This window comes from Thermobia domestica, chromosome 9 (genome assembly GCF_964235325.1).
Source record: "Thermobia domestica chromosome 9, izTheDome1.hap1.1, whole genome shotgun sequence".
Classification (NCBI taxonomy): domain Eukaryota; kingdom Metazoa; phylum Arthropoda; class Insecta; order Zygentoma; family Lepismatidae; genus Thermobia; species Thermobia domestica.
The window spans coordinates 208,645,945-208,664,963 of NC_137462.1; the positions used below are offsets into that span (position 1 = coordinate 208,645,945).

At 34.8% G+C, this 19,019-nt stretch overlaps 1 protein-coding gene across 2 annotated transcripts in view; it reads left to right on the top strand.

The window, feature by feature from the left end:
- The window catches only part of LOC145660570 (deubiquitinase DESI2), a 55,728-nt gene that overhangs the window by 15,607 nt on the left and 21,102 nt on the right, over positions 1 to 19,019 (top strand). For both annotated transcript variants that reach the window (XM_081725799.1, XM_081725800.1), the window contains exons 2-3: positions 13,567 to 13,674; positions 15,734 to 15,887. In XM_081725799.1, coding sequence (XP_081581925.1) covers positions 15,765 to 15,887 — 123 coding nt within the window. In that variant the 5' untranslated portion in view covers positions 13,567 to 13,674; positions 15,734 to 15,764. The remainder of the gene's footprint in view (positions 1 to 13,566; positions 13,675 to 15,733; positions 15,888 to 19,019) is intronic.

Sequence of the window (19,019 nt, forward strand, 5' to 3'; positions counted from 1 at the left end):
TAAATTGCCCTGCATTTCATTGTTATTCATCAAGAATCGCTTTGTGGCAAATCATCAAAGCAAGACGAAAACTATCAACATAATAAGGGGTGGTAATAGAGCTCTTTTACATCGCCAGTTTCGTCAATTTTTAGAGGACGTGGAATCAGAGTATGAAGACCTACTTCTTTACAGTCGCTTAGGTGGTTAAGTGCAGGAAATTGTCTTAAAAGATTTTTTTGAACTGAGGAAAGAAATCCCTGATTTTTTAAAACCAGTTCGTTCCATCAGACACCACATGCCTAGAAGAGGACCTTCGAAGTGCTGACTTTCTTCGACATTTGGCATTTCTGACAGATATTACAGGGCATCTAAATGAACTGAACAAAAAACTACAGGGAAAAGGTCAATTAGTTTCTGGTCGAATGGGGCATATCAATAGATTCCGGAACAATTAAAGCTTTTCCATTCTGCTTTAGGGAAAAATAATTTAGCACACTTTCCAAGTAGCAATCATCTGACATTAGATTTTGAAAAAGAAGCATTTGATTTTTCTGAGTTCTGTAGACACATCGAGAGTATCATGAATGAATTTAATGCAAGATTCTCAGATTTTGACAAACTGAAAAACGACATAGCATTATTTACAAATCCATTGACAATGGACATCGAAAAACAACCTCCAAACTTACAGCTCGAACTTTGTGACCTTCAGGCTGATCCATTCTTTCAGACAAGGACAGAGAAAGGAGTAGATTTTTTCAGGCTACTTTCTAACGAACGTTTCCCTAACTTTTGTGAGTTTGGTCGGAAAATAGTGTCTATGTGTGGCAGTACTTATTTGTATGAAAGTTCATTTTCCACCATGAAAATTGTGAAGAATCGCTTCAGAAGCTGCCTTGGAGATTCTTCTCTTTTACATCTTCTGCGACTCGCAACAACAGGAATGGATGTAGATATCTTAGCCCTTGTAAACGTTGCTAGTCATCCTCATTTGTCACATTGAATAGGTATGTAATATTTCAAATACATTTTAATATTTTTCTTTTGTAGTGTAATATTATTATTATTATTATTATTATTATTATTATTATTATTATTATTATTATTATTATTATCTGCGACCCTCCACCTTAGATGGCTATGGCCCTCAGTCCCATTGTAATTGGACACCACTGATTTAGAATATTTATTTCTTATAAACATGCAGAATTCGTGCTTAGAGAACGTAGCTTCAGTTCTTTATGCTTGTAATATTTTCTATTTTACTTATTTATTTATTTATAAATTTATGTGTTTGTAAGTGATTTAGTATTATACAAACTGTTCATTTTTGACTTATAATGTAGACAAAAATTAGCACAAATTAAAGATATACAGAAATAAGAGCTGAAGTTGGTTATTGTAAGTGCATGGAATATTGAAAATAAGAAAGCACAAAAAGTCCGAAGGAGTCAATAGTTTCCATAATTGGAGAAAGTTGATCTTTAGACATGTGCTTGGAAGTGCAACATATTATAAGAAGGAAGTTCTTACAAGGTTACTAGACGCAAGGTCATTAAATACATAACATTAACACATTGTATTTCTTTTACAATTCATTTCCATAGTATAAACATGAATATGATGAAGTTCGATTACGAGAATTTGTAACAGCGTTTATTATACCAGTTACACTTGGATTAAGAATATTGACTCATTCCCTCGTTATTGTTTTTTATCTCTGAATAACAGTGACAGGATAGTTAACGTACGCGCTTTCTGCTTGGGAGACCCGGGTACGATCCTTTATGAGAGGATACATGGTTCGGACCCACATTAATCTGTAAGTCCACGTCATATATATCTTTGGTGCTGAAAGGGACCCAAAACTCAACTATAGTGAACCAGGCGTAAGTGGGGATGAGTTAATGGATTCAAGATTGTTGACATATTCCGTAGGCACTCATTACTGAACTCGTGTGTGTAGTAGACAGCAATTTACAAGTAGTATTGCTGCGTAACCGTTCAGGAATATGTACGTTACCATTAGCAGAAGACAACAATAGATACAATCTACTAGTTCGTTAGATACAATCTACTAGTTCGTACATAAATATTTTTTTTCCCAACAGAATAAAAACTACGAGGAGCAGTCAAAAAGTTCCCGGAGTTTCCTTGTAAATATTTATTACCACAGTATAGGTACATATTCACTTAATACCTTCAAAATAGGCTATTTCAGAACAAACACATTTGTTCCATCCCTCGTGCCATTGCTGGAAACAACGCTGAAAGTCCTGCTTTGGTATGTTATAAAGTTCAGCCGTCGCTTTGGTTTGGATGTCTTCTATTGTGGCAAAACGGCTCGCAGAAATGAAAATCCTCTTCCTCAAGTAGCCTCTCTACTCATCGGATTAAGCACCAGCGGGTGTCTGACTTCCTTAAGATCAAAAAGAGCCTTAAAGGTAACCGTCTTGCCTCCGTAGAGGGCATCCAAACCAACGCGACGGCTGAACTTCGGTACATGCCAAAACTGATTTTCAGTGTAGTTTCTAGCAATGGCAGTAGCAGTGGTACAAGTCCGGGAATTTGTGATTGTCCCTCGTATATAAAATATTGGCATTGAACGACATACTTTTTGGTGTCATAAAAGAATCACTTCTCTATTCTCTTGAAATCTACGCATCACAGGAATTTATATTCAAGCGTTTCATTTTGTTTGGTTGCATGTGATCTATCCATTGATATGTGCAATATAGTCAGAGATGCAAGGGCTCGGAAAAAAGTAATTTTCCCGCATTTTTTCTGAGAAATTGTAAGCTTTTTGAAACATTCCAATTTTAATGAAGTATAATATAACTTTCAACCTTTTCGTTACCATTATATCACGAAAAAGCGTTTGATTACTGTATTTTTAAAAAGTCTCTTATTTAGAGGAAAGAAAATGATAGGTTTGGTGAACACACTGTTTTTTTGTTTATAGAGCTGGTAATGTTCGACAAAAAATATTGTATTAAAAAGTTTTATAATGTTAGCAATAACTGTTCTGAAAATGTTTAGTTAGATTTCGTGGAACCAAATTACTGTCTGCAATTCATACATAAACTAAAACCTCAGTAATGTTTTAGGAGTTAAGGATGTTTTATGTATAAGTATATGTGTACGAAACGGCCAAATTAATTTATTGAGGTCGTTAAAATTCGAAGAGGAAAAAGTTAAAAACGCTATCCACTGGTTTCCTATTTCAAACATATTGACACTGATATTATGCCCAAAATGGTCATTTATAGTTCTATTGTGTAAACTGAACTCATTTAGGTTCTAATTGCTCACAATAAAATATTTTCTGAACGGAGAAAAAGACGTAAACGAAGTTTTATACCGAAGCAAAAATGTTTCCGTACTTTTTCTTGATTTATGTTACTTCTTTCTTGCCTGTCAATTTGAATTTAGGCAACCGTTAATACACCACAAATCGAAACAGACTTGAATGCGTAATCTTATTTGCTCGTTCCTGGTATGTATATATTTGTTACGACATAGTGTTATTTATATTATGTCATGTGAAAGTTCTTCAGTCTGTTCAGTCACGTGGAATAATTAGTCGAATTAGCAACCAAATCAACCACAAACGAGCATAAATATTTATAAGTCAAATTATCCATTGTCAATATCATGGGTAAAATTATTTTGAATGGAAATAAGTTTCACAGGAATTTCCAACACTATATACAAAAATGCAAGCCATAATATTTAATTAAACATTAAGGTAGGTTGTAAAATTAATGAATTTTGGTTGTGAAATGTAACAATGAATGTAGCTTATTCCAGTATTATCGGTATCTATATTTTCTCTGTACACGATCTCTGGCATCTAAAGACTCGTTCTTAGTAATCAGTAGCCAACGCACTAAATTGTTATTCTGCTGGGATAGTTTTTTTTTTTCTCAGGATGAAATTTTACAGATTTGTAAGTGTAAACAGGAAATAATTTTTAGAAAACACGCGATTTTTTTTGGTATATATATATGAATGAGGTTTCACAATAAGTTTGTCGCGCATGAAACTGAAGGTCACGGCTGTATCGCTTCCGAACTGATCCTATTATGAACAAAAGCAATATAATTAGCATACTATATGCTTATTATTGACACAAATTGAAACTGTTAGACAGGATCATTGTTCGATTATTGAATAGGCATGATCGTGTGTAGTTACACAAAGGATATTTATTACGTAGTTTTCTTCGCATTATGAGAAAGCTTGAGGAAGTGACCCAATGACAGAAGATGGTTTGTTTTATAGAACTCGAAATATGAACAGGCTTTCATTTGTGTCATGATTTTAGTTTGTTCTACTCGCACTTGAGTAGTAGTCTTTGTACCGTATTGTGAGAGAAGTAGGCAAACATTGTAATTACGTAAATTCGTGGAGTTGTTATGGGAGTCTGTCTGAAGCTTGTGGACAGTATTGTAAGTACAATTAGATTGTGTTTGTTTATTCAATAGGAAAATTTATTGAAAAAATGTACAAGTACAAATAAATTATCTATAAATAGCTTGATAAATGTACACACAACGTCCAATGTACACGCTCGGATATTGAAAGCACAATGTAGTTACACACCACAGTACAAAGAAAAGAAAAATGACTTTTTACTGATAAAACTCTTCTTTTTAGTTGTAATCGAAATTTCTGTCTTAATTTATCATCCTGGCATGATGATTTAAATATTCTTTTATACATAAGCTTGTCTTTCGAAAATTCAGAATTATTTAGATTGAGGTAATTGACCAGATATCCACATTTATTTGTTAATAATTTTAATTATACTTTTCTTTTTTTACATCTTCCAGTACTACTGTTACATTGTTAATACGTCTTTTAATATTATGCATTGAAGGCGAATGCATGATATTTACCATATGAGAATAGATAAAACAGCCGCAATCAGGATGCAAACCGGAAATTTTTGAATTTTGAACTATTACCATTCATCTACGTTTGACCTAGTATTTTCTTCAATATAAATTATGTTCCTTTTTAATCACGCGTCAATTGTAAATTGAACTGCGAATTAATGTTCATCTAATTTTTGGAAAATAAAATTTGGAATAGTAAATAGTATTGTACTGAGTAGTAACAATTTCTTCATATTGCATCGTTAGACTTAATAATGACATAAGAAAATTCTCCTTTGTGGTCAAGTGTGATACGCGATACTTTTTGTGCTCATGATACAGATTCGATCCTCAGTATGGATCTTGTTTCGAATACAAACTAGAGTATCATTTCAAGCAATAGGTCCCGTCTGATATAACCGTGGTGCTGAAAAGGGACTTGAAATCCGAATCAATCCAATCCAGTAGCTTCAAACAGGATTCGATGGAAAATTTGATTTTTGAGAATACGTATATTTTTCAATGCAGATTTTCCAGAACCTCTTACATTACGTAAGTAATTTTTCATTATCTCTTTTTATTGATATCAATAGTACCTTCGCTCAAACTTTGGTACTTTCTATGTTAAGGGTCATTCCATGTCAAAGAGACCAGGGGTTCCAGCTCGAATATTTCCGAAGTTATTGACATTTGATGGGAAGATTCTATATTGTCTTTGATGAGAATATGCCAAATGTCAATTTAATATCTGCTTTGTCTGCATTGATATTGCCCTTCCAAGAGAGACTACTCACCTTCGCTTCACGTGTGAAGGTGCTGGTTCATCACATTTATTCACATAAGTTGAACGTGTTGTGGGTTCTATCACAAGTCATTCTATGCATAATGAGCCTGTGACTTCTACTAGTCGTGCTACCGTATTCCTGAAGATAGCATCCAACAATCTAGCAGAGCTTTCCAGAACTACATTTCTTCAAAGTAGTCCTTAACTAGAGGTGAGCTTTCGCTGATAGATGCAGTATAGAGCGTAGTTTCAACTGATAGCCAAACACAGTGCAAAAAATTCCAATAACACACATGCAAATCACTTAACCCATTATCACGAGGTCTAGACTGCTAAACATGCTTACATGATTTTCTCTTTTTTTTCACACAATTTGCTTCGAAGGCTGTATCTATGGATTTTAAAAATTGAAGTTGCCTTCTTTCGAGAAATTTGAATTTGAAAATTCAAATTCGATTTTCGAAAATACATTTTAATACACCACTATTAAGTTTCATGTCTGGAAAATGCTTGAAACAAGGGTTTTATAATAATGTAAGTTCCAGTTCACTACATCAACGTGGAGCCAAGATATATCAAAATAAATTAATATATTATTTTTTTTTAGAATTTTTATTTTATTTATTTATTTCACAAAAATTAGACATTTCGTACCGTGAAATTTCGAAAACACGTATTCAGAAGTTGAGTGATTCCATTTCAAATAGTCCAAAGTGGTCCAAACGACTGTCTCAAATTTAGTTTATTTTTTAAAATGAGAAACTACATACAAAATTATTAGACCCATATTTTTTCTTTTTGCTGAAAAATAATTCTTCAATATATAGCCTTCCAAAATGGCAGGTCTCTCAGATTTCTCGAAAAACTGAAAACCATTTCAAGTTTTACTGTAGAGAAACGAGTGTACTTAGTAACATAACCGCAATACTAGGAAGAATATATAGTAGTGTGTTTCGGCGGAGGGGCAAAATTCGTCTGTTGGTCCAATAGGAATCGCGCAATTCACGAGCAGTGTTGCCAACTTCGGTGAAAATTTTGCTAACTTCAAACCCTTTTATTTCTGTCCTCACGAGTCATATCAACCGTCTGCTTCTAGCATCGAAATCTACTCGATAAGGTCTCTCGAAAATGTAAAAGACTTACGTTTTTAATTAGTACATCCTACGTTATAGTATAATGAAAAGCTGAAAATTTCATTAAGAAACCATGTTTGGCCGCCATTTTCTCAAAAACACCATCATTTAAAAATATGATTTTTTTTTTTTTTTTTTACAACTATTGGAGAAGTACCTACGCATTTAATATTCGTTAATCGTTCATGCGGCTGCAGCCCCTAACGTTCGTAATTAATTACTGAAATTTCGAGTTTTGTACTTTGAATGTAAATATTTCCTATAGACATTTAGGTCCTGTATACAAGGCAATTTGAAAAGCATTATGAAAATTTTGAAAATTGAATCCTGACATCAAATCAAGTAGAAGAATTCCTATAAACATGAGACTAATTCCGCTTCGTTTTCGAGTTACAAGGTTTCCAACTCGAGACCCAAAATCGGCTCGCGACAATTGAAAGTAAAGTATATATATATTTCACGTTAAATCAGAAACTATGCAATAAAGTTATGATGAAATTCAGAAAGATAATTTGTATCAATATGATGATTTTAACGTGGATAAGGGCGATGCAATTCGGTTGGCAGTGTTGCCAACTTCTAGAACTTTTATTTGTTTTCAAATGACACTACGTGGTTTTTATTTGATATTTAGTGTATTCATTAATGATTGTAAACATCACATGAAGCACAGTTTTCGAAAACTTACATGTATTTCATTAAAAGGTTTTATCTCGTGCGTCAATTGATAATTTGCAACATTGAGTGTGAATTTCACTTGATATTTACCATCATTAGTAAAACCAAAATGTCGAATAAAAACTACGTCTGTGTAAGTTGTAATAATAATAATAATAAGAAGAAGAAGATTTTTTATATATATATTCTCTTTCCAGCCTTAGAAAAAAGTAGATGTAAACAAAACCCATCTGACTATCAGTGGGTCGATGACCATGCACTAGTATCCTACCGTAATATAATCCCTACTAAAATAATAATTTCAAATAAAGATATCTGAATTTATCCTGCATTTTGTGATAGTAAACGCAATATATATAATATTTAACAACAGATGTGGCTTTATTTCAACTTCATGTGTATTTGGACATATAGTATTTACTGTGCATGCGTATGCGTTCGCGCGCCTACCCCACTCATTTAAAATTATAGCACAATGCAGAGTTTCATGGCGACGATGTGTGGCAAATAATCCATTTTCGTCTCGTGTTATAAAACACAAAAGAGGACACAGGAACAGCGGTAAGCTTGTTTATATAAGGGTTTAAGAAAATACAGGTTTCCAACATAGTGTCAGTGCGTTAATTATTTACCAACCAACCATAGCCTTACACTTTGGAAATTATGCGAGACAGTAAGTAAGCAGACAATCTTGGTGTTCACGTCTCTCGCTGCCGAAGCACGTGTGAGCCACGGAGTAATTCATTTCGCTTTGTTTACGTCTACTTTGTTCGAAGGCTGGAAAGAGTTTATATATATATCTCAGAACCTCTCGTAACTCTACACATCAAGTTCGAACTTGTTCAAGAAGCGAAGTGATATCTGCTCGGCAAATTGTAACTTGTTGAAGAAGTTCTGTTGCAACCGCGAAACATTTCATTACGTGATTCGGTGTCGTAAACATTGACGTAGTGTTCTCTGGAAGCATGAAAATTGTTTTCACTGGTAATATGACATTGTAGTGCACTAATTTCAGTGTTCGTGTGAATAACAATGGAGATGTCCTATTACAGTAAGGACCGTATAAAATGTCTTGCTAAATTAATTATGCTAAAAGGCGTAAGATGATTGTGTACAGAAAGAATTCTCGACAAAACTTTTATCTTGTGGTAAAATATATGGATTGCGTACAGCGTGTCTGCCCAAACGTAACGAGGAGGTGGATTATTTGTGTAAAGGGTGCTCTAAATATTTACCGTGAAGAACGTGAATGTTTGTGTGTGATATTGATGACCACGGAAGAAAGTATAAAGATGAAACTATGCACGAGCCAGGGGCGGATCCAGAATCGACTTCTGGGGGGGTCATACTGCTACTTTTAAGGGCTCCAAACTTTGGGATGGATTTTATTTATATATATAAAATAAGAAAGTTTGCTCTTCTGGGGGGGGGATCGTTCCCCCTGGATCCGCCCCTGCCACGAACAAGATAAAGAATTTCTTCTTCTAAAAAAAATAGGGCCGAGGTGGCTCATTTGTAGAGCGTTCACCTCTGGTGTTTGAGGTCCCGGGTTCAAACCTTGCTCCCGCCAAGTGAACTTTGTGGTAGACAAACACCGTGTGCGTGAGTTTTCTCAGGGTTCTCCCGTTTCCTCCCACTTTCTTCATTCTACTATTTCATTCATCTCTCATCATCACCGTCTTCTTTATCCTAACCTGCATAACTGTGGGACGTAAAACTCAAAAATTTCATTTCATATTTTCGTCTAAATGTAGATTTGGAAACCCTTAACCAGACAGTCAATGTACTAAACACAAATGTGTCACCATTAAAACGACCGTCATCGGTGAAACCTAGACTACGGCGAAGAATTTATCTCTCAAAATTTTTCATACTGCCTTTCAAATCTCCTTGTGTAAGGTCACAAATAATCATCCTCCCCTAATGGTACGTTTGGACAGACACGCTGTACACAATTCTTATGCCTTTTAGCATAGTCAATACATTTAATATGGTTCTTACTGTAGTACGACTTCTTCATTGTTATTCACACAAAAACTGTAATTAGTGTCAGGGTTTAAAAAAAAAACTTTTTTTTTTTTAAAAAAAAAAAAGCCCAGGTCACCTGGGCCCATATGGGTTTTTCGGGTATTTTCGGGTTTAATTGCGTTTTTTCGAAATGTGTCAATGTCTTTGTGGTAAAAGTGTTAAAATGTGATTTATTATTCAAGATTATCATTGTCACGACTTGCAACACTTTTCTATTCACTGCTGTTTTGAAATTTACATTGGATCGCGAGAAAATCTATACAGCAAATTTAGAATGTCTCGTGCTTTTACTCTTAAAATTTCAATTTGAAAGATCAAAAATTGCGCTTTGTAGCGTGGATAATAGCATTTTTTTTAAAGGCTGCCATTTTGAAATTTTACGTTGGTATGCCTCCAAAATCTATACAGGAAATTTAATTTAAACTTAAAAGACCGAAAGTGGTACCCTGTAGTATGTGTGGTACACCAGGGGAGGACAGACTCCAAGTCGGGGGACGGTCAGAGCTGATGGAGGTGAAATATTGGTCTAATGATCTAAAGGACGAATGAACAAATTTAGATCGAATCATCCCAGAAGCTTCAGTGACATTCGTCGAATGTTTTGTTGAAGTTCACTTCCGAAACTTTGTGCGTTCAATTACGGTAATTTCCCGATCACTTGTTGCAAGACGGTTCTTGCCAGAAAATTAATTTAAAACAATTCAAGATATAATTCATATTTTATAAAGTGTGTGTTTCAAAATGTCTTAAATGAAATTAAATATTTTCCTGTGTGAAATAAAGGCTTTTAATGTTGGAAGTATTCACTTCCGATGCTTTGTGTGTTCAATTGTGGGTATTTCTCGAGTACTTCTTTCACGACGGTTTTTTCCCCTCGAAAATGCAGCTTTCTTTACTGTACAGCCTGGTCCAGAAGTGGGCGTACCCCTAATTGGTGTTTTCTGACGGTTTTAGGATGTTAATGGATATTCTTACCTGGAGATGCTTGAGTGGTTGGTGCCTCAACTGGAAGAAAATGGTATCAAAGACACTGCTGTGATACAGCAGGATGGAGCATCAGCGCACTTCGCGATTCACGTGCGCAATTACCTAAATCAGACATTTCCTGGCCGCTGGATTGGAAGAGCTTATGCTTCTTCACCAGCTTCTTTAACCTGGCCTCCAAGAAGTCCTGATCTAACGACACCAGACAGTGCTCTCTGAGGTTTCTTAAAGTAACAAGTAAGAAACACTCGATGTCACACTACACAGGAATTACGAGTAGCTGTGGAATACGCCTCCACCCTCGTGACTCCAGAGTATTTCAGCAAAACATCTGCGAGAACTTGGCGCAGAATTTAGCTGTGTTACGACATGGATGGTGATCATACCGATGCTTATGACTCTTAAGACTTCAAGGTAACTGTGTGCAGACATTCTACCATAACTAACAATATACTGTTGAAACTAAAGGGGGTACGCCCACTTTCGGACCTCCCTGTAAATCGAAACTTCAACTAGTACGGAATTTTGAATTCAACACTTGAAATAGTAAGCGTTACATAGTCTTCGGAACTCCGAGCATTAAGCTTTTAAATTTGACAAGAATTTTTATGCTATTGCTGGTGTTGATTCTACAGAATGCTTATTTGAAGAGTAGCAACACATAACTAAACTAAACTGTTGTTGTTGGAAAACAAAATTTTACTGAATAATACTTGTGTTACCTATCAAAGGCAATAAAAAATAATACTGATAGTTTTACTAATGCACTACATATTTATTGGTAGTATCGGCACCTATGGCCTTAAACCCGTCAAACATATGAGGGATAACGTCCCTCGGCGTCGCAAAGTTGGCGAGCACACTATTCACGGAAAGTATTTTCTAAAATGTAAAATTGCACATTTTTACTTCAAACAGGCTATAAGCATAATCCATACATTAATTTGCTCTATAATTATATCAAGCTAAGGTAAGGTTTCGTATTCATTCAGAACTTTATAAAGGTCTTATGTTGAAAGGTGTTGTATACCGTAACGCGAAAGCATCTAATTCGTCCAAAGAAAGACCAAAATCTGATAAAAATCACTTTCAATGTGATCAACTTAGTTGTACCAACAATATACTGACAAAAAGCACAAAAACCCAGGTGGGTTTTAAAGTTTTTTTTCAGGTGGGTCCAACCCGAAAAATCCCACCGGGTTTTTTCGGGCTGGGTCCACTTAGGCAAACCCTGATTAGTGCACTATAATGTCATATTACCAGTGAAAATAATTTTAATGCATCCAGATAATACAACGACGATGTTCATGACACTGAATCACGTAATGAACTACTTCGTGGTTGCAGCAGAACTTCTTGAACAAGTTCGAACTTGATGTGTAGTTACGAGAGGTTCTGCAATTAAAAAAAGAAAAAGAAAAAAGAAACTTCTTCTTCTTCTTATTATTATTATTACTACAACTTACACAGACGTGGTTTTTGTTCGACACTTTGGTTTTACTAATGATGGTAAATATCAAGTGAAATTCACCTCAATGTTGCAAACTATCAATGATGCATGAGATAAAACCTTTTAATGAAATACATGTAAGTTTTCGAAAACTGTGCCTCATGTGATGTTTACAATCATTAATGAATACACTAAATATCAAATAAAAACCACGTAGTGTCATTTGAAAACAAATAAAAGTTCTAGGAAGTTGGCAACACTGCCAACCGAATTGCATCGCCCTTATCTACGTTAAAATCATCATATTGAAACAAATTATCTTTCTGAATTTCATCATAACTTTATCGCATAGTTTCTGATTTAACGCGAAATATATATATACTTTACTTTCAATTGTCGCGAGCCGATTTTGGGTCTCGAGTTGGAAACCTTGTAACTCGAAAACGAAGCGGAATTAGTCTCATGTTTATAGGAATTCTTCTACTTGATTTGATGTCAGGATTCAATTTTCAAAATTTTCATAATGCTTTTCAAATTGCCTTGTATACAGGACCTAAATGTCTATAGGAAATATTTACATTCAAAGTACAAAACTCGAAATTTCAGTAATTAATTTGGAACGTTAGGGGCTGCAGCCGCATGAACGATTAACGAATATTAAATGCGTAGGTACTTCTTCAATAGTTGTAGAAAATTCAGATTTTTGAGAAAATGGCGGCCAAACATGGTTTCTTAATGAAATTTTCAGCTTTTCATTATACTATAACGTAGGATGCAATAGTTAAAAACGTACGTCTTTTACATTTTCGAGAGACCTTATCGAGTAGATTTCGATGCTAGAAGCAGATGGTTGATATGGCTCGTGAGGGCAGAAATAAAAGGGTTTGAAGTTAGCAAATTTTCACCGAAGTTGGCAAAATTGCGCGTGAATCGCGCGATTCCGATTGGACCAATAGACGAATTTTGCCCCTCCGCCGAAACACACTACTATATATTCTCCTACTATTGCGATAATGTTACTAAGTACACTCGTTTCTCTAAATAAAACTTTTAATTTAACATGGTTTTCAGTTTTTCGAGCAATCCGAGAGGAAAGCCGCCATTTTGGAAGGTTGTATATCCAAGGAAAATTTTTTTTCAGCAAACAGAAAAACTATGGGTCTAATAATTTTGTATGTAGTTTCTCATTTTGAAAAATAAATTAAATCTGAGACTATGATGAGGACCAATTGTGTTTTGGCTGGACGATTAAAATGGAATCGGTCATTTTGATATTTCGTATTTTTCAATCTTTGCCATGGTAACTTCTCATCAAAATCTGAAATCAGTCTAAATGGTGTGTTGACTTCATATAGGATTATCCTGTTATTACTTTTTATTATTATTAAATGCAGTAATTTGATCAAATTTCTCAAACAATTTGATGTCAAGAAAAGCCAGGAGAAGAGATTTTGTGGAAACGTATTAAATGTTGATCTCTGAAAACATGATAGACTTTTACTATTTAATAAATATACACTTTATTAAAATGTATTACTATCTGAATACCAAATTAATTGTTCTTATTTTTAATATTTTATAAACATGTTTAGATATTATTTAAGCATTAATTACATATTTCTCTTTTTTTTTTCGTGTTCTTTGCAGAGAGGACAATTGTACTGTGGGAAGACTGCTTGGAATGTCGTGAAATTTTACCTGTGTTCGTGAAATATGCCTTCAATGGCTAGAAATATATTGTAGTGGATTGTTTAGGTAACTAATGGAAGATTTTGTTTAAATTTAGCCTACTTAAAAATGTAAATATAACTCGCCTTTGGATTATAGAATACACTCAGTCAAAAATGTAAAGATTCCAGATTCCTTCTTTGTAGCTATTAATGGGTACTCTTTGTCGCTGTGTAAATTTTTGTTTGTTTTCATCGAAACAGTATACTCTCTCTTTTACATTAACATTTTAATCCTCTGCTATTTGTGTTCATGTAATAAAAAGTTTCTATTATTTACTTACATATTTGTTTTTATAACTTGTGGATGTATGGTTAACTCTTTTGAGACTTCCAATTTTTTAGGTAAATTTTAGACTTTCAGTCAAGCAGCTATTCTGTCGAGACTATTTATCGTAGGATCTGGTTCATACAACGTTTTGTTCAGAATGAAGCAGTATTTCCAACTGTACCAGCCAAATTTCCCTAATATGTACGTAAGGCAATAACATTCCCGCCCAAAATGGGATTAAAAAAAAAAAGTCTCAGTTTCTCGCAAATTTCTCACGACACGGACATGCGAATGTTACCAAGAAATACTTTGCTTCATTCCAAACAAAACGAAGTGTGAACCATGATCCTGAGATAATCTTGGTGCTAAAATTCATTTACTATTTTTTCCCGGCCCATTTTTTCCTAATAACTACTAATCTATTGTTAAGCTCTAGTGTCAAGACTCTGTATCGTAGGATCATAATTCGTACCTCGCTGTGTTCGTAATGAAGCAATGTTTCCAACTGTAGCACTCAAATTTCCCTATTATGTACCAGAAGTGGAAAAATCCCGCTCAGATTGGGGAAAAAGTTTTTTTTGTTAGGAAAAAAACTTTTTCGGGTAGCGGTATTTGTTTCCCCAGATACACGCTAGCGCCACGTAAATGGTACAGTTTGAAACGTTGCTTCATTACAAACAAAATGAGGTACGAACCATGAACCTACAATGAACACTCTTGACGCTAGAGCTTATTAAATAACAATACATTAGTAATTATTACCCAAAAATGGGGAGGGAAATTTAGTAAATCAGTTCTAGCACCGAGACTATTTCCTTTAGGATTATGGTTTGTACCTAATTTTGTTCGTAATGAAGCAGCGTTTCCAGTCGTACCATTTACATGTCTCTATCATGTATCTGAGGGGAGGAATTTCCGCCCAAAATGTATAAAGAAGTAGCGAAAAATTCAAATTTTCAAAAATTCATTTTTTCGGATATTTATCTCCTCAGGTACATGACAGCGCAACGGTAGTGGTACCGTTTGAAACGTTACATCATTACGAACAAAATGAAGTACGAACCATGATCCTACGACAAATAGGGATGACACTGTAGGTACTTCACTAAACACACTGTCTAAAAATGTGTGAAAATCTCTATTTACCCTAGGATCATGGTTCATACCTCGTTTTGTTCGGAATGATGCTAGGTTTTAAACGGTACCACTCACATATCCCTATCATGTACCTGAGTGGAGGAATTCCCGAAAAAGAAAAAAAAATCCCTTTTTTCCACTTTGGGCAGGCTATTCCCGCTTCTGGTACATAATAGGGAAATTTGAGTGTTACAGTTGGAAACATTCCTTCATTACGAACACAACGAGGTACAAACCATGATCCTAGGATTAATAGCGACATGTCAGGATTTTTTTAAAAAAGATTTCATTTTTTTTTTTTTTTAAGCTCAAATTTACCCTTTTCTTGTTTCCTTCGTCGATGTTTGTGACGTCACTGCCCCTAGGTATGGCACGCGTGACTGCAAAATGCCTATGAAACATATTCTTTGGTACTTCCCTGCTTGAATGAATGCAAAATACCCGGTGTGAAAATTTTTACTAGAGATTTATAAAGCAAATTCCGAAGGTCGATGCCATGGCGCAGATCTGTACCAAAAGTCCCCAAAGCGTTAAGCTCATTCACTTTCGGCGTGGATTAAAGTAGTAATTTAAATTACTGGAAGTTCGTTTTTGAATTATTGATAAGTTTCTAATTGCAGTAGTAATATTTCCTAGTGTTAAATATTGTGACTTAATAGTTTTATATATTTGGTTACAGGGACGAGATGTGTAGTGAATTTTTCATTTGAATGTTTCAATCTGGATCAGGTTGTAGCATCCCTTTCCCAAGTTGTCTTGGTTACTCTGCAGAAACGGAGGAGCTTCTTCCCAAAATGGCTCGAGAGCCCGTGATTTTAAATGTCTATGACATGGTAAGACTATCTTTTCTACATATATTACAATATACATGGCAAAAAAATTAAGGCTCTTTTATATTTTTTATTTAGGATGTCCAAAAAGATTTTGTCAGATTTTTCGTATGTTGGCTCTCTATGTGCACAAACTTCCTAGATCTTTCATTTGAAGTGTGTGGGGGGAGAAAGGATAGAGTGTGGAAGCTAACGTATTAATGATTATTTCCTCCTGTATCTTGGTGGTTGTGTTCATATCGTTAAGCGAAAACGTCGGTGTTAGTAGGTCAAAGATAGGAACCACGAACAATGTACAGGCCTATTGAACTGGGATTAGACGCTAATGAAACACGGGGGGGGGGACACATTCAACAGAGATGTTGTAAAGCAGCAGTTGTATAACGTTGTATAACGGCAGTTTAACAAATTTAAAACTGCAATAAATTCCTCGAAAACGCACCGTGTAGCCTAGAGGACGCCCACAAACCATAGACAATGAAGCAAGGAATCGAGCTGTTGAGATCTATGAATAAACAGTCTTCATTTGTAATCCAGAAACTATTCGCAAACTTCTCCACCAGCTTGGGGAGCTGTGTAAAGTAGAACAATTTGTAACACATGAGCTGACTTGAGCTCAGAAAGCGACGTGAGCAAATGCTTGTGTTTGTTCCTTGTCTCGTAAGAGGAAGGATTCATTTCTGGAGCGAGTGCTGCCGGGCGGTCAGACGTGGGTATTCCACAATATCAACGGCGCTTTCATAATTAATTACGACCACATAAACCCATTCCCAAACAACCAAAACCACTATCAATCAACTGAAAGTTGTACTCTATTTGGTGTGGTGGCCTAGGATATCGTCCATCAGAAACTGCTGTTACCTGGCCAGACGAGCAATGTAATTAAATGAAATTGTGTGCTCGCAGTAGTTGGAACATGTGAATTAATAATAATAATAATAATAATAATAATAATGAAAAACTAATACTTTTGAATTGTAGAAGTATGGTATTATTCTGTTTTCGAACATCAAAGTCACATGTTGCCAAGGTCACTATTGAGACCATTATCCGAACTAATCAGGAAACTAATACATTCCCCATAGTATCCGGACATTAAACAGTCGGATTTTAATTATAATTTGATTCTTCGTTTGACAGCCATATGCAGGTACAACCATTCCGAGCCCTCAACGAGGTGACCCACTGTAGTTCACTTTTCTCTGAGTTCTCAAACCGTTAAATCCCAGTTTCCCGAATGTTGGGAACAAACATTTGCTTCTGATTGGGACTATTTATAATTTTGCAGATACGTCTTATTTCATGTTATAGCTTTTTTCGTTGTAGGGTCAAAATCGAAACGAACGTTCGTGGGTACCTTCACACAAAAACATTCACAGAAGTAGTACCTGACAAAATTTTCAGATACGATAAATTAATCTTCAAGAAAATATTTTGAATCCATATATTTTTTGTGTGTACGTATTCTCAATTTTCGATTATTATATCAGGTAGTTTAAAAAGTATTGAGCGTTTTGTGCACGAGATGATGTTACTATCCCAAATCTCAGAGTATATGAGTCTCAGTGGGTCAGGCTAAATCATTCTACAGTTGGAACTAGTAGATGTGAATATAGTATTGGAATTCTTAATCAGACGTAAAGTATTGCGCCGTGAAGATGGGTGAAGTTCCCGAAAAACTTCACTACATTTACAATTTTATTTCGATAAAAGCCGAAATACTACGTAGGTACGGAAGAAATATGTGCCGTTTAGGGGCATGATACATTATCAATAGCAACAGCCAAAACGTGATTCAGTCGTTTACATTCTAGAAACTTCGATGTTCAAGATACTTCTTACAGTGGGCTACCAATCACGTCAAAAGTTATTCTGGCAAAAGTCGAGCAAGACCGTTTGTAAGCAGTTAGAACATCGTCAATGACCTAAACATCCATCATCAAAAAGTGTTAAACTATTTGGTGAAAGCTGACTACGAAAAGAAGCGAAACGATTGGCTGCCAAATGATTTGACTCAATAACATTTACTCGATCGAATTTCTATGTGCGAATCTCTACTTGAACATAACAAACTCAAGCATTTCTGATGCTATTGATCACGAATGTTGTCCGAAAAAGATCATGGACGAGCGAGAAGTTCCACAGTCTGTTGCGTTTGATGGAATTGGAAAGGCATCGTGGATCACAAATTGCTGCCGCCGGGCAGATCGATAGATTCAGATCTGTATTGTACCTGACAATAATAATAATAATAATAATAATAATAATAATAATAATAATATATTTATTTATTTATTTATTTTAGTGCCATCAACAGCCAGATAGCAAAAATACAGCACTTAGTCATAGAACTAAGGGTTATAACACACATCTTATATTCCTTTTAATATTAACAATACATTTGTTTCGACGATAAGACGTCATTGTCCATCTTATAATATATACATAATTTTATGACTTGTATCTTGTCTGGATAAACATAATTACATCATTCTTCATTGAAATAGTTAGTCAATTTTCTTAAAATTGTCCTTAAAACAAGGATACCGTCAAACATACAGATATACTATATAAAATATACATACCTATTAAAATGTATACGTCTGTTCAATAAATACAATTATCCCGATAATATATTAAAAGAACTTGTCAGTTTTCTTAAGATTATAGAATTTTTATTCATGGGAACCATTTCCGATGCTTTTCTAAGATTATATGTTGGTACCCTTATACCTATATTATGTAGGCAGTATTCACTACTATATCTATTATCTAAAATTTTCTGAATAAAGTTTTTCTCTATCATTTTTCTACTTACATGTAATTCTTGCAACCCCCAGTATTCGTTCCAGTAATCATAACTATGAGAGTAGTAATCTTTTTTCTTATTTCTACACAATAGCCTAATGAAACATTTTTGAACCGATTCAATTTTGCTACATAATGTTGTGGATTGCACCAAATTCTAATCTGGGTCTTACAAGTACCTTAAATAGATAGACATATGTGTTTGCATTTTTAAACTCAGGCCACTGTCTAAATACAAACCCTATAGTCTTTCATGTTCTGTGTACTATGTCATTAATATGCTAATTGAATTTCATATTCATGTCAAATGTTATGCCTAAATCTTTA